The sequence below is a fragment of the Symphodus melops genome (assembly GCF_947650265.1).
Source record: "Symphodus melops genome assembly, chromosome: 22".
In the NCBI taxonomy this organism is placed as follows: Eukaryota; Metazoa; Chordata; class Actinopteri; order Labriformes; family Labridae; genus Symphodus; species Symphodus melops.
The window spans coordinates 1,652,506-1,679,548 of NC_136712.1; the positions used below are offsets into that span (position 1 = coordinate 1,652,506).

Below are 27,043 nucleotides of genomic sequence, written 5' to 3' on the forward strand. Positions count from 1 at the left end.
AAAAGAAGTAATCAGACCGATTTTGTTTTTTTTCCTATCGGGCTCACCCGACACCAATCGGAGAGGAAGAAGACTTTCTTTCCACCATTAAAAAAAACAAGATGGAGCTTTTCTCGTTTTGTCAAAAACTCATCGTCCTCGTCGTCGTTTGTTTCTTATGACTAGCAGTCGCTAAAGCTAACGAGGATCCAAACAAAACACTCAAGCCTCTCTCTCTGCTGCTGTAAAACTTTTTCCGGCGTCTCGACGGCGCTAACAAACTCATTTATATCCAAAGAGCTATTTCACGAAGGGTCGCCGGAATGTTGGGGGGGTGCGTAGCGGGCTCGTTTGCCCCCACCTGGTGCGAGATCCTTCTCAAACAGCATCATCCCTAATTTCGAATAAACACATCGAGGGAAGTGAGGGAGACATGATTTTTCCTGACACCGTTGAAAATTACCGATGGTGGCGCCCCGACAAGAGGGTCATTGCAGCTCCTCCGAGTTGAACGAGTGCAGATGAGGCCGGGGTGGCTTACTCAACTATGAAAAAAAACCCCAACAACAACAACAGGGCTCAGAGCCCGCAGATAACAAGGCCAATCAAACGCTACATTTCCTCTTAAAACACTCCACCTCGCAGCACAGACGGAGAGACGACGAAAAATGAGGCATATGCGGAGCGAGATTGTCATTCAGGGAAGAGAAAATAAAAGGCACGGTAGGAGGCTGTGTTTTTTCATCTGCTGCAGGAGTGTCGGTGAGTGATACTCCTGACTCATCAACCATAAAAACAACTCATTTCAAGGGTAGTGAAGATAAAGCAGCAGATTTGAGGGAGCCGAAGGACAGGAGAATCGTCGTCTTCCGGAGAGAGAGAGAGCAGAGAGGAGAGACAGGTGAGGAGAGACGGGAGGAGTCATTTCAAGGCTAGGAGAACGCGCACATACAAAAGAGGGCGACAAGTTGTGTTGGTGTGCAGAAATGAGTTGATTTGGGTTTTTGGCAGACGGCTGTCTTCAGGCTTTCATAAGCTCGTCTGACTCAGTGAGAACGAGAGAGGAAGCCAGAGAGAGGAGAAAAAAAACCCCAACGTGACGAGAACGGGAAAAAAAACTCTTGAGTGAGAAATCTGCAGAGGCAAAAAGGTGAAGGACATCGCACCTTTCAGCCACTCTGTGATATCAAAACAGGATCTTATAACAAGCCAGCACACTCATCTGAGGTGTGGGGCGCTCATTCTACGAATACCAAATCACTAATGAAAAGCTCCATCTGAAAATAGCCGCGACAAAAGTGAGCGACTTCAAGTAGCCGCCAAAAAGCTAATTCCACATGATTCTGCACAAAAGGATCGAGGATCAAAATGTTTGCCTGCAGATCCGTGTTGATTGGCCAACGCTGCGGCACGCTTGGCTGCTTTATACCCGATTCAGCCCCACAAACAGACTGCTACTGCTCACGATGAAGATGTTAGCTGCTGCAGGTACTGGGGACAGCTGTACCTTTCTACAAGGTTAGCTAATGCTAACCAGCGTTCTAGATTTATGCCTCTTCCCTGAGATATCGTCAGTTACTTTAAAGCAACGATATGGAGGAATTCGGCTTGGTGCACTTTGGCGCCGACACATGGCCTCTGAGTGAAACTGCGTCGTCAAACACACGTGGTGCTGTTACAACCTCTCTCTCATAGACGACGTGTACAGAATTAAAAGAGGGTAACAAAGCTGTGAAAAGTCTTTTTCAGAAATGTGAGCGAGTCGACTTTTGGACGTTTTTACTCGACTCTGCGCCTGCCTTCGTTTGTTCTGGAACTGCGTGTTTTCACCGATTGTTGTTAGCTAACTGTTAGCATGTGGAGAATGTACTACGACGTCTATAGCCCGTGGCTAACATTTGATTAGCTCATTTATCACATGCTAACCTTTTGTTGAAGCTAACTTGAAGATCGACGAGGAGACTCAACCTTTACCGAGTTGTCTTTACTGATCTGTCATCACACAACGATGACGTTATAGCCTCATGCTAACATCACAACTTTGCAGGGATGCACACTCTGCCATTGGGATGTTGTTTTCCCATCAGGGAGTGTTCGACAGATCATAATCCACACTGGAGAGTAGAGTTACCAGTTTGCAATCATGCATCTGTAATATGCTAAGAAACAAAGCCCAAGCCGAACAACTCAAGGAACTCTAACCCCTGGTGTACTGGGCCATAATCGTGATCATTGATTGGCTAACCCGTCCTTCAGATCTTAGCGCCTTATACGCCTGTTTGCATATCATGGATTGGAAAAAAAAAAACAGCCAACATAACCCAGGCAGCAGTAACATGTCCTCAAAGAGCAGCGTTTACATATGACTTGTGCAACATAGGGTCGGGCCTCGCTGATGTATCACTAAGTGTACCAAGACGTGAATCCTTAATTTAATCCCATCTTTCGCTCAGATGAGTGTTCATTCGCTTCGCCCAGTCTGACTCATGTTTTTGTTTCCCTGTGACACTCTCAAACTTCTCGTCAGATTTGCTTTACAGTCGGATGGCAGCGGCACATCTCTCCTCCTGACGTCCTTCTCTTTCTCTCTTTACTTTTCCTCCCACACTGCGCGTCTCATCAGGAGTGTCATCATCTCCCCCCCCCCCACCCCCCACCCACAACTCCTCCCGGATGAAGCCTGTTAATATGGCAGCGGTATTGTGTGCCCGTTAGTTGCTTCTGTCTCCATTGTTTGCTCTCACACTTGACGAATTCATCAAAGGCAGAAGAAAAAGGAATGGGAGAAAATAGCTGCAAATCACGCCGTTACGCACAATTGGCTGTGCGAGTCTGGCTGGGCGAAGCTTTGTCTTCCCGATGGTGCAAAAAAAAAAAAAAAAAAAAAGCGTGTTTGCTTGTGTAATTCTGCACATATATCATTTGTTCTGCCATTAACAAGGTGTGATGGCCCACTCAGTCACTGACTGCTGAGTGTATGAGTGTGTCTGTGTGGAGGTGTATGTACAGACTGTCTTTGAAGTGCCTCTCTATTAATATTTTGGTGCACAGGAGTGCATTATGTCTGCCTCATATATTCGTCTATAAAAACCATTTACGTAAGTTTAGAGAGCATCAGTGAAGCGGGAGATGGTGCAGCTTCACGTTGAAGTTATTTCAGGTGAAGAACAGAAGAACAGGGTGTGGATGTACCTTTGCTCTGTGGAGGGTTCTGGCTGCGGTCTCGGAGGATGTTGATCTGGTAGACGGCGCCGTACGGCTCAAACAGCTCCTTCAGCTCCTTCTCCGACCAGGAGCGCGGGATCTGACCCACAAACATCTTGATGGCGTCCGGGTCTGGCTGGTCCGAATGCTCCAGCGCCCCGTTCATCTTCCCGGCTGTGCCGTTGCTGTGAGAAAAAGAGGAAAAACCAGAACATTAAGAGCTGAGAAAAATGTTTACGCATGTACCACTTTTAGCGAACGCTCGAATACAACCAACAAGAGATGAAGCTGTATTTTGAAAGCTGAAGAGAGACAGGAAATGCTGGGAGAACATAGTGAGGGGTGACATATGTGGCAATAATACAATATGGCCTGAGGTTGGATTTGAACCCACTGCATTGAGGACAAAGGCCCGTGTACATGTGTGCAGCATGAACACTAGGCTATCAGCGCAACTTGTCTGGTTTTTAAAAAGGCAACATTCCTCCACAAAAAAAGGCCAAAAGGTAAGAAAGGAAAAAAAAAATTTTTTCCAAAATTTTAAATGCCAAAATCGAGATTCGTGGTTTGAAATTCACGGAGATGATTAGAAAGCGCCGGAGGGGTCGTCACCTTGGCCGAAATGAATGCCAAAAACATTAGCTTGGAAGAAAAAAAAAACCATAGAAAGCAATTACAGAGGCAACACTTTGACACAAGAGGGTCTGGAATTCAAATTTAAAAATCAAAGAAGTCACACAAAAAAAGTACAAAAAGCTCCCAGAGAAATTCCTTCAACAAAGTGGCCTCGAAAAAAAAAAGAAAAAAACACGAATCAATTCGATCACAGGGACGCTTAAAGTCTCAGTCACAGCTGGAGCTCGCCGCTCTTTCAGTCCAGCGCTGGACTTACAGACGGATATCCCTGAAGCTGGAATTGTTCATGTCCTGCACGAGGTCGACCCGGAATGTTTAATGGTAAAGATGCAGAAACAGTTGCACCACAGGAGGTTTGGTAAGATGGAGGACAGCTGGTGCAGCCACGTCTCGGATGTGTCCTCGCCAAGTTAGCGCCACAAGCTAGCATAAAAACTCACCGCTTAATTCCTACTCTGGGATTTGCCTTCAATGGCGTTGAGCTTAAGAAGTGCTCCAATGAAGAGTCTCAGCGCATCCATCCACATGTCATGTGTTCACTGTGTGCGTTTTGGCGTTTTCCCCCGTGCTTGTTGGCACGCCGTGTTTCTGCTCCGTAGCCAAGAGCGGCGACGCTCCACGATGTATGCTGACCTGCCGTCCACCGCTCTGCACGTGTGAATGTTTGTGCATGTTTGCATGCATGAATGAATGCTGAATAAGCAGCATGCAAAGTGTGTGTTAACGCGTGTGTGTGTGTGTGTGTGTGAGGGATTAGCCTGCCGAACCAGACAAGAGTAAACCTCAGGGCCCCTCTAACAGGACACAGATGCTCACAAGCCGCTCGCTCTGGTTATATTTCCACATCTGGGATGCATATGAAATGGAGGTGAAGTGCTTTCACCCTTTTTTTTTTTTTTTCCTGACCGCGGAGCAGCAACGCTTATCTTCACAAAACACACTCGTGCGTCCGCGTGTTGGGAATGCTAACTCCGGCTACGGCGTCTCTTTTCTTGCGCAGGAATGAAAAAAAAAAAAAAAAAAAGGCGAGGAAATGCTTTTAACAGTGAGGCCCCTGCCGAGATGAGAGCGGCGCCCGAGCACGCACCAGCCGAAGTGTGACTGTGTTTTTTTTCCTCCCTTTAAGGCTACAAACACATGCACACGCACGTCACCGCCATCAAGGCCTGTGGTCTATTTAAGATGGCTGAAAACCAATTTAACGAAACCAAAGTCATTGGCTGCGTGGTTTTATTGCTCCACTTTCCCTTTTGTTATTCTCGGCAGGAGAACGAAAGAGCATTATCTTAAGAGGCAAAAACAAAACAAAGCCAAATCCTGAGCTTGGTTAGCTGACAACACTAATACCACACTATAAAGCTCAGTGAAAGAGAAAGAAAGAACGAGCGAAGGAGGGAGGAAGGAGAGAGATATCAGGAGGGAGGAGGGGGGGGGAGAGAAAAAAGCATCCAGACCTTTGAACGCGGGCCATCCATCTCTTGCAGAAGGAGCCGAGGCGCTCGGCAGAAACGCCCAATTCTTTAAAGGACTTAAAGGACATGTCAAATAAAACGCCAGAACCGGAGAAGGAGTCAACGAGCCAGACCAGCGCTAACAGTCCTGGGGGCAGCAACCGCTCCTCGCTAAGCTGTCCGATAAATCGCAGGGGCCTCGGCGCCGAGGGAGCCCCCGAGGGCGGGGAAGGAAGGAAGGGAGGCAAGGGAGGGAAGGAATAAGCTGCGGCAGCGGCGGCGGCGGCGGCGGCGGCGAGGAGTTGCTGCCTCCGATCACTTGCTGATGTTTAGCCACAAAAAGCAGTGTGTCAGATGAGGCTTGGCGGTCGCTGGGTTCAGACTGCGGCACATCATCCCTTCACCCTCTGACACACACACACACACACACACACACACACACACACGAAGAATTCGAAAGTGTGTGTGCAAGCAAAAGAATAGCTGGAGACAATCCCTTATTGTTGGGTGTTTATGCGAGGCCTGCAGGGATTGAGCGAGTCCACGGGGGAGACGATACAATAGCCGTGTCAGAGGACACTGTCCGCCATTCACTCCGCCCGCTAAGACAATGAACGGCCTCACACTTGCGCCCATAAGGCGTACGAGCGCTCACAGAACTGCCCCTGTGCAGACGGCGTGCTCCGTCCCCCCCCCCCCCCCTCGAGGTGCTTGGAAGCACGTAGGTGACTCTCCTCGCTACAAAGGAACGAGAGCCTCTTCCTTTCGCCCCCGTGGCCAAGACTGACAAGGTGTTATTGCGAGCAGACACAGCCCTAACGTGTGTGTGTGTGTGTGTGTGTGTGTGTGTGTGGAGCGCGGCAGGAGAGTGTCCTGGGGCTCGGATTAAGTCGTTGAGTGGATCCACTCCTGCCATCTCCCTCCCCTCTTTCCCGCTCTTCTTCTTTTTCTTCTTTTTCTCCCTCTCAATTTGAGCCAATTGTTTGCCTTAATGGCTTAACTATTGCTTCCATCACTCCGGTCTCCCTGCAGCACGGGGCCGTGACTGAGGGCTGATCCACACTGAGCCCGTGTGTGTGTGTGTGTGTGTGCCTGTGCGTGCACAGCTAGCCAGCCTGCAAAAAAAAAAGTGTCTGAAGCAGCTGCTGAGCGCTGTTATTCCCTCACCTCACTCTCACATTAGACAGCAGGCGAGTTCATCCAAAGCACAGCTGCACAATATTGACCATAAAACCTCATGAAGGTTATTTATTTATTCATCAGTCTTCTTTATTTTACACTAACAGCTCTCCAAACCGCCCCGCCATTAAAGGAATTGTTCTTTTTTTTTCGTGTGTGTGTGTGTGTGTGGACTCATTTGGCACCATTTGAATGTGGTTAGCCTAGCTTAGCATAAAGATTTGAGTCTCTATCCAAAGTGGACATGACGTATATGACAGTGAGAAACCGAAAGCATCCACGTGCAACCCCGACGACAGGCTGCGAGCTCCAGCGTCTGCAACGCTCACAGCTGGACTCCACATACAGATGTGCTACAAGAGGACTGCAGGAGAGAGAGAGAGAGAGAGAGAGAGAGAGAGAACGCTGGGGCGAGCGAGGAATGTAAGGGTAGGAATCAAAGAGGGCGAGAAAGAGGAGGAGACAGATGCAGATGAGCCAGGGTCCAGGAGTAAGTACAGCTCAGAGCTCAGCATGGGATCCATCTGAAACCAGGCAGGCACACACACACACACACACACACACACACACACACACACACACACACACCTACACACATGCATACACACGTATCACAAATGCATGCACACTGTTCAGCCTGGATGCGTTGATCCCCCCTGCTGTTTCTCCCTTCTGTTTCTGCTCTAAAACACACATCCACACTGACTCCCGTAACCCCTAAATCGCAGCACACACACACACACACACACACACACACACACACACACACACTTCAGTGTGCTCACACAGTGGCTGAGCTGTCACACACTTTCTCTCATTGGCAGTGTGTTTGCAGGGTGTGTAACGGTCCCACAGGGGAACTAATCTTGTTGACAAGCAGAGTGAGAAACATCAGTCCCCCCCCCCCCCCCTCGCTCTCTCTCCTCCCTAAGGGAGCGGGGCGACCGAGGACAGCTACACACACACACACACGCAGTGACATGTTAACACACACTTACAGAGCTGGACAGTCACATCTCCTCACACCTCGACGGATCCAAACACAGGACACAAAGCGAGGAAGATGCTGAAACAGAAGCAGAGACATGCCGGCACGCACGACTCGACCCGGAGGAGGACTTATCACGCCACGCCACGCCACGCCACGCCACGCCACGCCACGCCACGCAACCTACCAAGCTGCAAATCCAGGAATCGTTTCACCTTATTGTCACGAGTGTTGACGTGAAAATACGTCCCGATCCTGAAGGACAGGATGCAAAACAATCTGCATGATGAAAAGCTCAAACTGAGAGCATCAGGAGAAGATTCACTGAGGCGATGGATCGACCGAGAGGAGGCTGGTCATCGCAGCCTTCAGACACTCGTGTCTACGTCTTCAGTTCAAATTGTGAAGCCAGAAAGAAATAATTAACTTCATCTGTTTAAAGGAGCCAAACATCACAAACAGCTTTTCTCCCCTCTTCTCTTTTACTTTGAAAGTTTCCTTCGTCATGAATATTTAACGTCGCAGACAAACACAGTGAAGCCAAGATTTCAGGGGGCTTAAAATGCACTCTTCTTCTTCTTGACATGATAAACACAACCCCACTGGAAGGCAGCACACACACACACACACACACACACACACACACACACACACACATCTATACGACGTGACACAGAGAACACCTGCACCAGCCGAGCCACCAGCACAGATTTACACACAATTCATTTCACACTCCTGAATATTTCCTGCTGCTGAATCACACTGTAAACGAGCTTAGCTACTTCAACACAACAACCTATAACAGGCGTGCTTTTTTTTTTTTTTTTCTTCCCTTCCCAGAATCCCGCTCTGTAACTGATTTTTGTCGTCGGATTAGTGACTCAAACTAAACGAGCAGCGAGCTGTATCGACTGATGTATTTGGAACGCTTTGCTGTAAGTGAGTTGCAGCGAGGTAAACTGGCTCCGGGGGGGGGGGGGGGGGGGTTCACTTGAACTTTACAATAAGCAATCTCCACCCACCTCGGGGTGCGTCACTGGGCTCACTGGTTTGTACTGGGAACGACTCCACTGACACGTTCATTATAAATATTCCTCTCCTGCAGAGTGGGGAGCTGAGATTTGATGCAGAACCTTTGAATAACCGTGACACCCCCGAAGGAACTGTTTTAAAAAAAAAAAAATTATTATGCTTGCCTTGATGATTGCCTTCATGTGTGTGCACGCATTCGCCGTTGCCATGGAGACGCGGCGGCACAAGCAACGCGGTGGGGAAACGATCAGATAAATGTCACAGTGGCTAATGAAGCTGCACCGGTGCCCCGACGCTCAGCTAGCTCAGCGCCTAACGAGCTACTGCACGCCGCCGCCTGCTAATGAGAACACACACACACACACACACACACCCACACGTGGATATATGTACACAAACAGTGTGACGGAAACACACTGATGCATGACACACGGTTTCTCACGTTTCATATTTTCCTGCTTGTCTGAAACTCTGGAGGAGGATGTTTTTGTTTCTGCAGGGATGGAGGCGCTTTGTTTGAAGCTGCAGCGTCGTGTGAAACCTTCTTCACACGTTCACCTGCATGAACACTTATTATTTCTGAACTTAATTCAAATGTACAACCAAATAAAAACCCGGGGAAAAAGTTTCCAGGGATGAATCAGACTTGCAATACTTTTGCAGCAGCTCTTTAATATTTACACGTCTGCAGCAGAAATGTTTGTTTTTTTTAAACTGTGATGTCATTTCCTGCATTTTACCCGAACGATTTCTGCATCCGAGATTAAAGAGGTGAAATTAAACAAACATGTGCTTCTTCCCGCTCCTTTTTCAGACGTGTAAATTGAATCAACTACAATCTAAAAGCTTGTTTTTTGGTCGATATCTTTTCTTTGTAATTAACACATTTTATTCTGTTTGCTTATTCAGAAGCCTTCTGTCTTTCTTTAACATGACAGAAAGGAAAAGAGTTCAATTCAGAAAGTTTACATCAGTTTGTAAGAACACTGGGGTTCAGCCCTGGTGCTCCAGAAACAGGCCGAGTATACTGAATTAAAAGTTTGACGATGTGATGTTTGGATATTCAAACAACCGTCTCCACCGTGTGCTGCAGCCTTCGACACCCGAGGGCCTCCATTCGAGAAGTGTCCTTCTGCTGCGGGAAAACAAAGCAGTCTTTGAAATAAAAAAAAAATAAAAAAAGAAGTGAACTGTCTCGAGCAGATCGGCTCCTTTTCAAAACATCAGCGACGAGTTCTATAAATAACACGTGAATCACGGGGCGACACCAAGAGGCCGACTCTTCGAGTGGTTTAAACTGCACCTCGTTTTCAAACCGAAGGTTTTTACCTCACTTTGTTTAAATCTTGAATGCACAAAGTGTTATTGATGAATGACACAAAAACGGTACTTCAGTCTGCAGCCCGGCCTGCGTCTCCTCAAAGAGGGAACTTGAACTGCGTGTTCGTCGCAGAGCCGCCTCCTCCGGCGACGCGCGGCAGGTTGGAGTTCACGTTCTCTCCCCGAGAGCCTTGAGACAACGCCGGGAAGAGGAGCGTCACAGGCGGGGGAGGAGAGCCACTTAGCGGGTCCCACTCTGAACTGGAACTACCTCCAGTTGTTCTCTGCTGGTGTACAAATCCTGCACGCGTTTTTATAAGGCCGCACCGTGTTTGTTTTTTCATCTCTATTCAAAGCGACCGCCGGTGACCGTTCATTTCCTCAAGGTTTAAAATCTTGAGTTGACAGAAACTTTTACACAGAACGAATGTGAGGTGTAACGTGATGAAGTTGGACTCCATTATTGTAAAGCTAAAACAAGCGTGATGATGACAGATGAGTCATGGACTCCATTACGACTTATTTCTTTCTTTCTTTTTTTTTTTTACTTTTCATTTTGTGTGTTTTTGTGTGTCTCTGTCTGTCAATAAACTGAAATGACTTTGAGCTTAGTGTAAGTGGAAGCGTGTCTTTTGAAGGGTTTTTGCATATACAGGAGAAAATAAAAGTCTTCCCCGTCTTAATGAGAAAATAGTTTAGTTTTCGGGGTTCTGTTTTTAATCTCTTCTTTTTTTTCTCTCTTAACAAGAAACATAAAAATTCAAACAGAGACTCTAATTTTTAACCCCCATAAAGCAGCAAACGTTTGCAGACTGTTCATATTAAAGGAGGTTAAACTCGAAGCGGGCGACGTGAGGTCAGCGATTATTGGCTGTTAAACGAAGTCTGAACTTCTTCAGCTGTACCTTCGATAAATGAATAAACATAGGTGTTGAATCTGGTCAGGGACGGTCGATATGTTTGTGTCGTCGGGGGAGCCGGGGAATGGGAGACATAAATGTTGTCTCTTCGGGGGCCGGGGGATCTGGGAATTTTCTCATCGGAAAAATCGACCAATCGGAGGTCGCGCTGCAGAAAAGGTCCTCGTGTCACGGGGAATCAATGGTTTGTTCAGGATAACAAACGTGCACAGTGCAACGCATCCTGAGCAGAAGGTCAGATTACAAATATTCGCCACATGAGAAACCACGATGTTTAAAAAGACAAAAAAAGAAATTAGATTTTAGAAAACTCTGCTTCGGATTATCCCACTTGGTCTTCCTTCTGCTCCGACAATTCCTCGAATTATCTCTTAAATTATGCTTTCTAGCTCACATCAGCCTGACCAGGAGTCTTTTTGCATGTGCGTGTGTGTGTGTGTGTGTGTGTGTGTGTGATAGAGGGAAGGAAAGGGGAAAAGGAATTAGAGCATCTTAAAGCCTCAGCACCAGATTGGTCAAATCCAGGCAGCTGCAGCAGCAAAATTCCCCCCCTAATCTTTAGCACACTTCCTCTCTCTTCTTCAACCCCCTGCCTCCTCTCCTCTCTGTGTCTTGTTGCCATGGGAACAGCAGCAACGAAAAGAGGGGCACGGGGCGAGGGTAGCTGGGGGTAATGGGTGTTGGGTGGGCGGGTGTCTCTTTGGATGACAGTGCGGGAAAAAAAAATGAGCAGAGTTTTTCCGCTCTCACGTGTCTCTTCTTCTTCTTCTTCTTCTTCTTCTTCTTCTGCTTCAGCCACCTCGTCTCTCGTGCTTCTGCGTTTTAATGAGAAGCAGCTTGTTCGTGGAGTGAGTGTGCGTGCGTGCCCGTGCGTCCGTGTGATGAAATGGCACCGCCGCTGATTTGTCTGGCACGCCGCTGCGGCTTGCGTTCTGCCAAAAGTCATCATCTGACTCGCCGACGGGGATGATGGCCCATTTGACTAATGCTGCGCCACGAAAAACGGGCCAACAATGCCCGTCCAAAACGAAGAGAAGAAAGCAGCGGATGGTGGACGGGGAAGGGCGATCATATCACATTGGTACTGCTTCAATTCAGCCGACCTAGATACGCATCGTCTGGCCAAAAAAAAACAAAACAAAAAAAAGAAGAAGTCACGAAAAGCCTTTTATGTGCACCACTTTTCTGTGCACCTTCCTCACATGTAACACCTCCACCACTGTGCCTTGCTGGAGAATCCTGGTGTTTTCACGCACATCGGCCGTGACACCTCTAAAGAGGGCGAGTGAGTGCAAAACCACAGGGTAGAGGCAGAAAATGGCGTAATAAGAGCAGAAAGAGAGAAAAGGCAGGCAGCTGCCAGTGACAAAAACACAGCTGGTTTAACAACGCAAGTGCATTTGTTGAACCGGCGTCGGCACAATTACGTCCCATTGTGAGTAAACCTTCGCAGCACAAAGGTTACAAAAGGCTGCATCTCACCTCGATTAGCATTTGGCGAGGCTGCTGTTTTCATACATGACGCCCCAAAAAAAGAAAAAAAAAGAAAAAAAAAGAAAAAAGAAGAAGCTTTAAAACACACGTGCGCTGTCAAAATTGTCTCTCCGAGCGCGCTCCGTGTGTTCCCGGGGCGAGGACAGGAAGAAACCGCCTCTGACACTTTAATAAACCACCATTACTGCACTTCACACACACACACACTCACACACACACACACACACACACACACACACACACACACACTCAGAGCGGGAGCTGTAGTCGCTGCGGTTCAAGTTGAAGGGATGCTGGGAGCGAAAGTGAAGAGGTGAAGTTGAACACGGAGGAAACAGACGGCTGGGGGAAACAAACTTATTGGCTGGCGTGAGAGGGCAATGTGTCACGTTTCTGTTTGTGTTGTTCAACAAGACACATCTGTAAACTCCCGTCCTCGCAGTAATTTCCCTCGTTGATCATTTCACGGTTGGTTGTAACCAAACGCGTTCGAGTGTTTTGACCTCAGGTTACCTTTAAATAAACTAAACAACCTGGCAGTTTTGTCCACATGTACAACACATTCTCCAGCATGGCGTCACACACTCAAAAACAAACAACTCCACTGAGCGACCTGGGCGCCAATCCAATGTTTTCCCTCGCTTTGCCAAGTCCATCAACTCCTCTTTTCTTAAGTTTCCCTTCATCTCCGGTTTGCTTTCTTTTCTTGCCACTCTTTTCCCATTTTTAGAACTCTCTCTTTTCCTGGTTCAGATTTTTTCCTGGCCCAACAAATATGTGTGCATAATTTTGATTTCGGAAAAACTAAAAAGGACCAACGATAATTCAAAACTTTCTGGGATTTGAGGAGCGACGATGTCAGGATTCCAGTTCGGACTCGCCAGGGGTCGAGGAAAATGTTCAAGTCAGCCATGACAAGTCCTCAGTTTGACCCAGTGTAAAGCCAAGTCTTAGGTCTTCATGGCTTGATCCAGTCTTTAGGGACTTTGCCTCGTCAGATTTGAAATCAAATCAAGTGTGAAATCAAATATAAATGAAGGGATTGGAGGTCCAGTGTTGGGTTTAAAATAAGGTCCGGTTTAAGGTCTGAAAATCTACCAGAACCAGCCCACCAAGTGTACGGGGGTCCAGTCCTGAGAGAAGTCAAACTCAGGTTTCAAGTCCTGGAAATCTAAGTACAGGTTTTATACATAACACTGTTTACACCGTTAATCATACTGATGAATTGTGCATTACAGGCTCAGTGGTGCAAAGGATTTGTCAACTTCACAATACTTAAAAATGTCCTTCAATAAAAATGATTTTCTCACTTTGTGCTTCAGACCACGAGCAGGTTGGGAGTACTTAGTTAATTACTTGTTATTTTACAACGTCTCCACTTTCCACTCTTTCGACTTCCATGTCATTAATCCATTAAAACTCCCCCCCCCCCTTATTTCGGGGCCCTCTCTGAATCCTTCGCCGTGCTGTCAGTAATAAGGATGAACACACTCGCACGTTCCAGCCCTGTGTTTCCAACAGCTATGATCCATAAAATTACAACAATTTACACTCTGAGCCAAAGTGTGAGTGTGATCTGGAGGGCCTTTGGACCTCAGACGAATGGCACAACGATCTGCAGGACATCTTCAATCTTTGGACCGGCCTCGTGGACTTTAAGAGGGGCCGCTAATGCCCACTACAGTGTAATTATGCCTATAATGTTGTAGAGGAGGAGGGGCGGGGGCGTAGAGGGGGAGCCTAGTGAGAAAGGAGAGGGTGATAGCATTAAGGGATATTAGGGCGGTTGGGGTGTTCATTTTCATTAGGTTTTATGGGTTGGAAAAACATTGTCATGCATACCAATTAGCCCTGGAACAGATGGCTCAATATGGTTGTATGTTTCTCACACACACACACACACACACACACACATAAGTGAAGTGTGACCACAGGGCGGTCAATGAAAGACTTCTTTCCCTTTCCTTTCCTTACAACTTGTCCTTCCTTTTCTCATTTCCGATGACCCCTTTTGTCCTTTTCTCCTTCCCTTTCTGCCCTCCATCCCAGGACAAGACCTCCACAGCATCATCAAAGCGGCATCAGTCTGTTCAACAGTCTCTCTGAGGAGGCAGCCATATGCTGACATATGTCTACGGAGCAGAGGGAGGTATATCGCCTGAATGTGTCTGTGCTTGTGTCTGCATATACCCTGGCGTCTCTATAGGATTCTTGTCGCAAACCCTGTCAAATCAACGCAAAGGTTAGACTGATACAGGATTTTTCGAGGGGTTCCAAAGTGACACCTTTAAGGCTGTATCTAACTGACATTTTGAGCTGATATTCAGCACGATAAAAAAATATGTTTTTTACAGTTTTTTTCTGTTCTGACTCAGCACTTTTTTTTTTTTTTTTTTCAAACTGTGTTCATGTCAGCATTGAAAAGAGTCTGAAAAGCAGTCGGGCTGTCTGAAGGCACTCACACTGAGGGAATAATGACACCGTTTTCCACCTAATAATGATGCTAATTATGAGCATTAAACGCTTTTAGAGCGTACTGAAGAATTCCAATAGAAGCTTTTATTTCATGTCACGTCTCCTCTGACACAACCAGTGTTGTATCGACCCAATGGTTTTATAACAAGAACAAAGGAGCCGTGCGTGCTTTCGAACCATCGTCTTAGTGACAGCTCAATATCTTGCCTGTAACAACTTTTAGACACCAGAGGGCAGAACAACTTCAAAACAAGCTAACAAACAGCTAGCACAAATTACCTAGCTTACAAAGTAGTACAAAGTAGTAAGGGCGAATGGCAAGCAAAACATCCGCTGCTAACACATCAAGTAAACATCTATTTGCTGAATATAGATCTGGTTTTCTTTGACTTATTGGAGGATCTTAGTCTGCTAAATGCTAGGCTAAGTTCTCCAGCTAGTAGCTAGCATACCGTGCGATGAAAACCAAACCAATGACTGGAAATTAGGTACAAACTCCTCAATACACAATAATTGTTGAAAAATAGATCTGGTCTGTAAAGACTTGTAGGCACCAGATGGCAGAATAACTTTAAAACAAGCTAACTTAAACAGCTAGCAGTTAACCTAGCTTACAGGCTAAATAGCCACTACTTCCTTAGTGATATAGTCGTTTATTTGTCCAATTTATACCAATGTTTTTTTTTTTTCAAACTCCTTAAAACCCTCAAGTTGGTGACAAATCCCTCTGGACTCTTTTGAGCCAACGCTAATATGATCGCTAATGCCAAACGGAGATCTGGATGATTGGCTCATACCAAACTGGGCCTGAAAAAGCATTTATCACTTTCTGCCTCTAACTGCACAGATGGCTTTTATCTCAAAAACTTCCAGGTTAAAAAACTGGTTTCTGGAGAAAAAAAATAAAAAAATAAAAAAGCTCCAGTGAAAACTATTCACAAAGAGTTCTGTGTATTACCAGGGACATGCCAGCAAATTGTTTTCCTAGGGTAAGTTTTCTACGCTTTGAGCAGGACAAATGAAATTCCTTTCACCCTTTTTTTGTACTGTAGCAATCTCAGAGACAAATATCTCAGAAGCTGAGAAATAACACAAAACTATCTGCATTGTTGGATACAAAGTCGAGAAAACGTGTTATTTGATATATTTTTCTGCGAAATTGAGCGGTTCCACCTTTAGCTGTTGACAAATCGTAGTCCTTTTTAGTCGAGACCTAATCTTGTCGTCTCTCACTTCTCATCGGCTTTGGAGCTTTACATTCGCCGAGGAGGGCGGGTGCAGGTGTGCCTCGCCACTTCAGAGACTCCATACTAGCAAAACACTTTGGCTGTGGCGTTAGCTACGGCTCAGTGGCCCTGAATGGGGACACGCTAACAGGCTAACGCTGCAGTCCCAGAGCCCATTGATCTGTGCTGCTCACTAATAACAGACAGCAGAGACTCCCCGGCTCTCTGGGGCCATTAGGATGCATGAGTGGGAACCGTGCTAAATGGGACAATACACAGAGGTGTGTACAAGGGTAAATACACTCCAGTTTATATGGCGGGGCGGATACACTGCGGGGAAGCTCGACTAGCACGTAATTTCTTTGGCTAACCTTGGAATTGCATTACTCTTTGTGATTGTTTTTGCACGTGTACGTGTTTGCGTTTTGCTACAGGGATTAAGCTCCGTGTTACAGCATGACTGAGGCTGCTGTATTTAAGGGTCGTGCTGTTACATTTCCAAGCCATTATCAAGACATGTGGGGGACAACACGTTCCCCGCACACAAACAGCGCACATGCAGACCTACATTCAATCTCCCGAACGGTAAGGGTAGAGAAATAGAGAGGCCTGTCTGCTCTCCATCCCTCTAAATGTTTAATGAACCATCTCTCTCTGTCTCCCTCTCATCACTGCCTCTCCCACCCAGCCCTCACCCATCATCTACTTTTTTTCTCACTTCATCCTTGTTTGCCTGTCTTCCTCTTCCTGCAGGCTAACAGACACCCCGTATTGGTTTGGGATGAGGTTTGAATGCTGACGAGGAAGAGGAGGAGGAGGAGGGGGAAGAAGGCTCATCTGCATCCTATTTCCTTTTATAGCTCAGCTTCCCTCTGGCTTGGATCCCGCCTTGCCAAACACATTGTTTGTTCTCGCTAAACTTCTCGCTTGATGTTGGAAATATTAGCAATTTGCAGCGCGCCTCTGATGGGACAGTTTAGTCTCGAAAAAGAACCGTGCTTTCCGATTGGCTGCTTCGTTTGTGTGTTTTCATGCTAACCACATGAGGAAAGCATGTGGCGGCGCTCATCCAGCTCCAAAGTGCTTGTAATGTAACTGGCAAATATTTCTGGCGTGGGGAGAAAAAAAAAAGTGGAAATGCTGCGGTGCTATTTGTGAACTCCATCGCCACAGCTGTTTCTGTTTAGTCAACAAGCCTCGACTGTGCAGATTGAACGCTGCTCTGTTTGATTCGGCCTAATCTACTGCACTCTTTCTCATCTCTCGTAGTTCTGAAGAAGCGGCCTTTATCTTTTTACCTCGTCGTGAGTAAGCTGCTTTCACCTGTTAAACATCTTTTCCAGTCTGTTAATCTCATCTGAATTGATTGTTTACAGGTCAAACTCTCTAATCTTCCAAAGCTGAAAATCTGTCACACTTTAACGTGCACAAACTGGTCAAAAGCCTCGTGTCCATGTCTCAACTGAGAGGAGAATTTTTCCATTTTTAAGGCCAGAGCAGAGGACTTACAACCTCTCAGGTGATAGCAGGAGTCACTCTGAATAAGTCATAACTGTCTTCGATGGTGAAACACAGCTGGTCCCTTGCTCTCTGAATGTAAGACAAAGGGAAGTGACGAAAGACGTAGTAATTGTCTCTGATTTCTCTGATTCTTGCTTTGCCTCTAAAGAGCATTTAAAATGCGTAAATACCTCTCAATCTGCTGCGAAAACAAACACAACACAACACACCAGACAAACCGACACCGCACAGTTGTGCTTGAGAGCTGTGTCTACGGGTGTGGGTGTATTTTTTTTTTTTTTTTTTTTCCCGAAGCGAGCCTACTTCTGCTCCCAGCCCCAGGACTTCAAATTATCCCGAGGCTCCTCCAAAGCACACTTCAGAATTTTTGTCTGCTTTCCAAACTCATTACTCTGGTAGGGCAAATCAAACAGGGCGCGTTAAACGGCAACTCAAACGTGAAGAGAGTGGAGTGTGTTGTGGGGAAGACGAGTGTGTGTGTGTGCGTGACGACATGCGAGGAAGGCCCGTGTGGTAATTAGAAGGATCCTGCTCTAATTAATGGCCTATGAATAGCCACGCTGGGTGAGGAGTCAAGGTCAGACGCCCGTGCCAAAGCTAAGTTCTACTCAGGGTCTATCAAATTTCACTTATCGAATGCAAATACAATATTGGCAGCTTGATCTGTCGTCGAGCCAAGAGTAGAGGCGAAGTGTATCGTGTGTGTGTGTGTGTGTGCGTGTTCGAAGAGACGGCTTGTGTCCAACATGGATGATGTCAGAGCAATTAGAGAACACATGAATCATCACTGGGGAGGTAATGACCTCGGAGCGCCACGGAGGAGAGTCAATTACTCCATCACGCCGGAACGTGGCGGTCCTACACATTATTTATTACTCATTTGAGACGCCCGCCGCGCTGCGTGGTAACATTAATTTCCTATAATTCTTAAATGACCACTCGTCGCACCCTTTCATATGTGCAAATTGAATTCTCGCTTAAAGCCAGGAGCACATTCGAAGACTTTTTTTTTTTAATTATTATTTTTTATTTGGAGGTCCAAGTGACGGTGAGAATAATAAAGCGACTTTCACAGGTTATTGCATTTTTTTTTACGTTCAGCTAGCCTTGAAACCACATTTGTTCCGGATTCTGCCACACATCTGAAAAGCAAGTGATGACTTCAGCTGCCCCGACAGCGAACGACGTCTGACTCGCAAACAAGCTAACGTACACCACATGTGGACCGACCATCATGACCGCATTGAGGTTACAACTCCATGTTCAGTATTTATGCTCCCTCTATTTCACTCAAAACTGAAAGCTTCCTCTGCTACGGATACGCTCTGCATTGTAACTATGATGTACGCATGAAATGATGGGATGGAATTCATTTAAGGTCCAACGGTTTCAACCTCGGGTCAGTCCTTGTGAAGCGTCGGCGCGGAGACAAACAAGGCATCGCTCGACGTCAATACAAGTGTGCAAGTATTTTTGTCGTTTCACTAAATCTTTACGCTCTTTTGAGTTTAACGATGGTGGAAAATTTCAGTCTCTGCTCTGATGAAATCCTTCCCATGTTGGTTAGTGAAAAGTTGGAAACCAAACGTTAAACATTGCCGTTTCAGCCTTGGACACACAATCACTCCTGACGTTCAATAGATGGAAAACAGAATTCTCAATAAAAGACAAGAATCTGCACAAGCTCATTCAAGCCTTTGAGAGTATTTGAACTGCCTCCGCTGCTGATATTAAATCAAACAGTCGTCTGCCTCCAACTGACATCCAAAAAGTTGAATCTAGTGCTTTCTGAAGAACTGCCTACATTACAGTTTGATACCATCTTTTTCAGCGCCTCTGGGCCTCCAATGGAAATCTGTTACAACTGCTGTGAATCAAATGACTACAGCTGCCTCACTCGGAGAGCGAAGGAGAGCTACAGAAGGTGAGTCTTTGAGATCTAAATGACGGGGAATTTCTTCGGCGAATTGCTTCAGCCGACAGTCTCAAAAAAAAAAAAAAAAAAAAGGGCTGTGTGGCTGCAAGGTCATCTTTCAGCTAAAATGACCTCGAGATATGAAAAATTAGGACCAGATGAAAGAAACGAAACAGAAAAAAAAAGAGGAACAGGAAATCCCCTGTTAAGACTGTTGGATCCTTTTTTTAAACCAGGGGGCTTTGAATGCATCATCCCAGTCAACGCCACGTAACTCAATCTGCACTTTGGGGCGAGGAAGTCCTCAAGGTGGCGGCGGACCTTTGCTGTAATAGGAGAGTGCTGTGCATTCCCACTTCCTGTACAAAGGTGTAAGAATTCCCGCTCGCTCGTTTCACTAAGTATATATGTGTTTGTGTGTGTGTTTGAACAAAGAGAGCATTCCCTCGCCAGCGGATCGATACCTCGGATCCATTCTGGTTTGTTAAGAGTAATGGGCATGGATTTGTGCAGAGAGGAAAGGTGGGGGTGTTGGGGGTGTATGTGGGGGGGCTGATTTAGCCGGGCTGCACCGGACCCATTTACTTCTCAGCTACAGCTAACAGGGTTTCTCCTGCCTCCAAAACACTTTGTAGTGCCATCGCTGCGCTGTACATACGGCGGAAGAAAAATTACCCCCATTATGTAATCTCTATAATGATTCCTATTGAGAAAGCAGAGGCTACAACTGCGGTACAGTAAATTACACTAAACACCATTACTCTTGACAGCTCCTTTTGAGTGTGTGTGTGCACCTTTGTTCCAGTATGTGTGTGTGTGTGTGTGTGTGTGTGTGTGAGTGAATGATTGAGTGCGTGCAGGAGCGCGTGAGAGTCGCCCTCACAGTGAAATTAAACTGGGGCTCAGGTGAGAAACAGAGCACAGTGAGAAGAAGAAGAAGAAGAAGGAGGAGGAGGAGGAGGAGGAGGAGGAGGAGGAGAAGAGGAAGTGGCGAGGAGTTAAAGACCCTCAGGACTTTGCAGACGATGTAGAATAAGCCTGTCTGGGTGAAAAGAGGAAACCGAGGAAGAGATGGGGAGGGAGGGGAGGGAGGAGGGGGGGGTGCAGAAAAAAAGAGAACGGGAACAGAGGGAGCTGACATGGAGACTGAGAGACGCTGAGATTGATGGCATGTAATGATGAAACGGATGGAGGACGAGACAAGAGAGACGCGCACGTCAGAGGCCATTAGTCATCGGCAGCGCACACTCACAGACTCACACAAACAGAGCAAACGCCACCCAAGGGTGCTGCAGGAACCGTCTACCACCCGCCTCCTCTTCTCCTTCCTCTCTCACCTTTTTTCTTTTTCTCATCGTCGTCGTTCTGTTCATCCCACCCTCCCGTCTGCGCCTCCATCTTTTCTCTTCAGTCTCTCTTTCTCTCTTTAGATTCACATCATTCATATCAAATCAGATCCGTCAGCTCGCTGCGAACGCCGTTTGTGTCATTTACATTTGAAGTGGAGCGGCGACGGACAAGATATAACAGACTGAAGAACTATCGGACAACTTGCTCTAATCTGAGGCGACACTTTCATCCTGAATGTGAATTTAAACCTTTGCATAAAAAACTATTTCAACTCGGAAGATCTGATTTATGATTGAACTACCTCCAAAGTCTTGACCTTGTACAAGTCCCATAACTTGACCTGTCGATTCAAAGTTTGCATGATAAAATCAAGTGTCTACATCTGGTCCCAGCCTCTCCGTGTGTGTTTTAGAGCTTCACCTCTGTTTCATAGAGCTACATCTTCAGTAATAATGAGCACCCGTGGGACAACCCCCCCAGACGTGTTCGACACCCATTTCCATTTCCATCGTCACAACACCTGGCTGCATCAGTTGTTTTGCTCAAAACACTTTCTCAAAAGTCACTCGAAGGATGCAACTCATCTTAAGACACAAGACGAGAGGTGTCAAGGACTTCCTGTTTGAAAAACATCGGGCAAACAAGACCAGACGTGAAGCAGCTTCTGCAGAGTACCTGTAGCAGAGGTGACTTGTAGCGGAGGTTAATGGTTATCCTGAAGCAGCCACCAGAGGGTTCCTTACACAGCTGCTAAAGTGTACTTTAAACAGGCTCTGTAACATACTGATGGAGGGTGCTTGATCACAACAAGGGTGCCAACCTACATACCTTAAAACACTCGGTTAGAGGGACTTGTGAAGAGACTCAAAGATAAACCAGCTGGTTAAGAATACATTATCCCAAATTATCCTCATGTTCAGCTTTCATGTTGTCAGTATGAGAAACCTGACTCCGTATTTATCTGATACTGTCGTCAGTATCATTTCAGGCCGCTGCCCTGAAGCAGGTTGTTTCTGCTGCTGCTTTTTTAAGGTTGCCCTCGCTACGTTCCTTCTGATTGGTCAGCTCTCTGGAAGCCCTCCTGGTGCAGAGCGCTGCAGGGCTGCCAGGGGAGGGCTACGCCTGTACGAGCTGTAAAAGGGCATCTTATATGTTTTATGTTCTCGCACAAAAAACTAGCATAACATTTGATAACTTTTAGTTTTTTCTTAGACACCAATGCATGCTCAGCGTTCGTGATGTAGATTTAATCCACTTGAACTTCCCGTTCCCTCCGCTTCTTCGCTATCGCTAAAGGACAATTCAACAGCGTGAACTTAAACGTGCTGTTAATCCTCGTCCCTGGACTTATGAATCCTTAAATGGCGTTCAGTACGATGTGAAATACTTCAGCAGCCCGAGCTCGACCCTGCCAAACACTTCTGGGATGAAGTGAAACACCTTACTGCCTGAAGAAAGTTTGTGGTAATAGGACAAAATTGGAAAAGTCCCTGCAGCCACGCTTCCAAAACCTGCAGAAAAAAAACTCCCCAAAAGTGAGGCTGCTGCAGCTGCAGATTCATGCTTTTGGAATAAGATGTTCAATAACCACATTTGGGTGTTAAAAGTTCAGGTGTCCACATTCTTTACGCTTAATATAGAAAGCCCAAGTGGCAAAACACTGCAGGCGGAGCTCCTGTTTAACAACTTCTTTTCATTGGAAAACCACCAAACTGGTCTGATATATGTCCGTGTAAGTTATGTTGTACCAGTGCACAATCATCCAAACCTTAAGTGGACACTGTGCTGCTGTGAAAATGCCTCTTTTCTTCTGCTGTGTAGGCCGTTTAAAACGAGCCTCGCTCTCCGCTAAGCTGCATTCACTAAACATCTGCTTAACATCCCGCACACACACCGCTTAATACAATGAGCCGATATGCTGAGCGACAGAGTGTGTGCCGTCCTCTCTCTCTCTCTCTCTCTCTCTCTCCCTGTGGAGGCTTCAAATGCATCACGCCTAATCAGAGAGGGAGGCTCAGCTCATACCGCCGGCTAGTGCTGCATGCTAATCCTCTGCAGATGAAGACGCTAAGCTAAGAGCAGGCTGACAGCCATGTGGAGGGAATGGCAAAGGAGGCTAATGCTAACTGCAGTGTCACTGCCTCCCCCCCCCCCCTTTTCCTTCGTTTCACACAAGCACACACTCCTCAAAGCTCTGTGCGTTAGGGGTATTTGTTGTCAAAGACTATTTCGTGACTTAGTGAGTGTGTGCAGAGAGACTAGCCAACGACAGCTGCATTAAAAGCCTTCAACGTCAGTGTGGCCAGCTGAGATTTGATTTGGCTGGGAGCATCTGTGTGTGTTTCTGCGCCTACGGGTGTGTGCGTGTGAGGGAATTTGACAATAATACTAACAAGCGCCCAGAGCCAGGCAAATGTGGGAAGCAAGACAAACCTGTCAGAGCAAAGTTAGCTTAGAGTTCAGTGAGTTGTCGCTGTTTAGCGGCAGGGGTTAGACGGTGCCGTGGACGTCTCATTAAAACCTCTGGAACTCTTCTTGTTAGCGAGTGTCCTCGTTGTGTGGTTGCTAACGCTAACTGCTAACACACAGGAAGGATCTGTGAGTGGTTCTGGCTCAGTTTAAACACTTGTGAGTAGGTAAACACAAGCATCAGTCAGAACATCTGTGTGCCCGCCTTAGGATTTGGAGAGGAAAACCACCCACCTCAGGGGGATCATAGTGGTTACATACACACTCATAGACACACACACACACACACACACACACACACTAACTGGCTCTAGTTGTGTGAAAGCACCCCGGAGAAACATGAAAAAAGGCTGTAATGTCCGCCGGTCAGAAAAAGCACTTACAAAGAGCTGCCTGCCAATCATAGCCGACCACAGCCGCCGTAATGCCCACCGCTGTGCCCACTCACCGTCAATCACATTTCCCCACCACACCCACCGCCTGACAACCTGCGAAACGTCCTGCAGCGCCCGGCCAGCGCTCCTAATTACAACCACCGCTGCCAAGTGCAAAACACTAACCCTCCGTCGAGTCAAACCACAACTAGACATCATGTAAACTGCCTCCCGGGCTCCACATCTAAGAAGAAATATGAACCCAAGTCCAGGATGGAAAAACAACCTCTCCTCACCTCACTTCCTCGCCTCCCCCCCGACCCCCTCCTGACACATAACATCCCATTAACGAGGTGTCACCGCTAATATTCAGGACGTTAATTTGCGCCGCTCCTGAAGCCGCTTTGATCCAAACAGAGTGTGACAACTTTAATGGCTAAACAAAACAGAGGACAAACAAACCTAAAGACCTGCTGCTAAATCATGGTGGGGAGGTCTGCGGGGAGACGGCGTTTGAAGTGGAAGGAAAAACAACAAAAGGAAGCTTTTTTTTTTTTTATGTGGCCGCGCCATCATTACGCCAGGCGAGGTGAGGCCCAGGCCTAATTAGGGGGGCCAGGATTGATTGAAGTGGTGTTCTTCCTCTACCTTCAGACTTGTACAGGGAATACAGGAGGAGAAACATGAGGGGAAAGGGGCAATTTAAGAAAGGATTTGAGTCTTGGGTTTGGGGACTGTTTCAAATTTCACAGACTCTGCTGTCAGAAAACCCTAATTAGCGGGAACATCTCCAAAGGGAATGTGATACATTAAATTCAAAGTGCAAAATTCCATCTGCGACCTTGTCCTTAGAAAACTGGACGATGTTTTGTATATAAGAGATGGACGTAGCGCGAAAGAATTTTGAGGCCAAAGTAAAGCCGAAAACTTGAATTTTTATTTTAATGACCAGCAGGGGGCGACGTTATTGTTTGCATGCAAGGTAGACTGAAAACATTGTAATTTGTTACTTCATCTTTTTAGCGATGTGTAATTTTTTCATTCTGACTTCCTGTGATCGACGAGATGCTACAACTCGTCAAGCAGACGAGCATCCAAACGTTTTACTTCACGACCTTTTCCTGTGATAAACCGACCTATTGTTGTCGTTGGTAACAACTGCTGGTTATCCCACGCTAAGAAGAGAATTTGTCAGGATGGAGATCATCAGACAAACAAGTCGAACTCTCGGGAAGAACGACAGATGTTTACGCGTTATCAGAGGGAAACAGAGTCGAGGACGCACATCATCCTGGCCCCCCCGAACAGATCGGCCAGGAACGATATGAAATGTGACATCAACCCTTTCAGGATTTTCTGCACAGTTAAGTTAAAAACGCTGGATTCACCGTGGCTGCAGCTTCATGATTAGAATTAGCGTTAGCTTCAGGGGTTACTGGAATCAATTAACTCGTCAGTGGAAGTGCTGACAAGGTAGATTCGGGGTTAATTTAGGTTATTTAAAGACAGTAAGATACTGATGAATGTGTGCTGCGAGGAAATTAAACCCTGTTGGTTCTTTTTAAAGGACCAAACGTCTGTGGTCGTACTGCCTCTGTTTTGAAAGTAGGTAACACGTCTTCCTCTCTCTCTCTCTCTCCTTCCCTTCCATCTTCTGAAGCAGGTTATTCTGCAGAAGCAGGGCTCCTGTCAGCTCCCACCAGCACTCGCCTCTAAACGACAGAGGTAACCCTCTTATATGAGCAGCCACTGTTAAAAGCATGTCATTTTCTCCTGCTAATGTCAAGTGGGAACAGATCAGAACAGGCAGGGGGAGTTAATAACGCCGCGTTCGCTCCTCTCGCCCGTCTCTCCGGGCGCTCCTGCTGCCGTGAACTCAAACTTCCTGCGTGACCCGCGCTGTTGTGAATAGCAAGTAATCACCTGGTCTGACCTGCTCTCCAGCTCCTATCTGAATCACAAAAAAAAAAAAAAAAACCCTGACTCGTGATAAGCGAGTAAGATGGTGCTGCAGGGCATCGACATCTTCTCTTTGCAACTTCTCCTCTCCTGCCTTCATCTTGACGTATCGTAGTCTCTTTGTTTTATTTTACAGCTCTTATATATTCCTTACATGCACCCACAACCGCGGCGTAATTATCCTGTAGATATATGAGCCACTCACCACACAAAGCCCGCCCACACACACTGACTGACTTCTTGTATTGATCCATACATTAGCAGGTTGTTGAACAACCTTCGGAAGAAGTAAGTGGCGGTTTGATTGCCCTATTCAGACGTGTTTCAACGCAATCAAGCTGTCTAACGCTCCGCGGGCTGATTAGAATCAAGGTAAAGCGCGATTCAGGTAAAAAGACAAATCACACTTTCTGAAGTCTGATATGAGTGTCCTTGAATAGCGAGACTGATGGAAGTCTGTTCCAATAAAGAAAAACAGCAATACAAACAGATGAAAAGGACTAAAGCGGACGGAACAACATCAAAGCTAAGCTAATGACTGCGATGTGCATCTTTTGGTAAATATTCCAAAAACACCCTTTCTAAAAAAAAAATGTCCACAGATACAACACTTCAGCTCTCTCTCTTAAAAAAAGAAAAGAAAAAGGAAACAAGCAGCTAGCTCTCAACGTTTAACACCGAGGATGCTAACGGGAGCTACAAAGACGCTGACGGTGAAATGAAGTGAAAATCTAAATCTGTGTCAAATCTTCCTTTTAAGCTACCAATCAGATTGTAGGTTTCAAAGCAGAAACTACCCGGGCTCATATTTTGCTAGCTAGCTAGCATACGCCATTATAAATTAGCCAACTTAGTATTTACTTAGGCAGTACGTAGTCCGATACAGCAGGTGGCAGTGTGCACGTAGACCGGTTATCAAATCAAAGAGGCTGACGCGAGATCTGATGTGGACCGCGGACAGCTAGTTTATGCATGGTTCACATTTAAACCATGCATAAACTACGGTCTATTCTGCCTCTGTAAAGCATTTCGTAGTATCTCACATCGATGATTGTGTGATTTTTATTTTATTTTCTTACAAAGAAAAGAGAGAGCATATTTTCTGATTTCATACACAATAAATTCCTTACCTTTCAGAGACCAAAAACAGTTTTTTTTGTGTGCCGCACATCAGATCGAGACAACTTCCTTTATGCTGATGGGAGAAATAAACCCAGCTGCCCACAGTGCATTGCTTGAGCTGCCTCTAAAAAGAGGTCGAGGCCGTTTCATCCATAACCAACAGAGCCATGAGCGGGGAGAAACAGCGTCTCTCTGTATTCCACTCATGACCCCCCCCCATCCTCTCCACTGCAGAGGCTAGAGGTCCTCACACACTGTGGCTCCACTCATTACCTTGCCGCTTGGATACCAGACCCCCGATTCACCCTCCTGCTCACACACATGCCCACACACACACACCCTGATTAATCATTTTTTAACCCCTCCTTCCCTGCAGAGTGTTACACCTTCCTCGCAAGGTAGAACAAGCTGGGAGAACGAGACGTGATG

The 27,043-nt window shown here is 46.5% G+C and overlaps 1 protein-coding gene across 14 annotated transcripts in view; it reads right to left on the reverse strand.

Annotated features, from left to right (window-relative positions):
• Positions 1-27,043, reverse strand: part of celf2 (cugbp, Elav-like family member 2) — a 178,421-nt gene that overhangs the window by 70,209 nt on the left and 81,169 nt on the right. For all 14 annotated transcript variants that reach the window (XM_079335696.1, XM_079335704.1, XM_079335705.1 and 11 more), the window contains one exon: positions 3,172-3,368. In XM_079335696.1, coding sequence (XP_079191822.1) covers positions 3,172-3,368 — 197 coding nt within the window. The remainder of the gene's footprint in view (positions 1-3,171; positions 3,369-27,043) is intronic.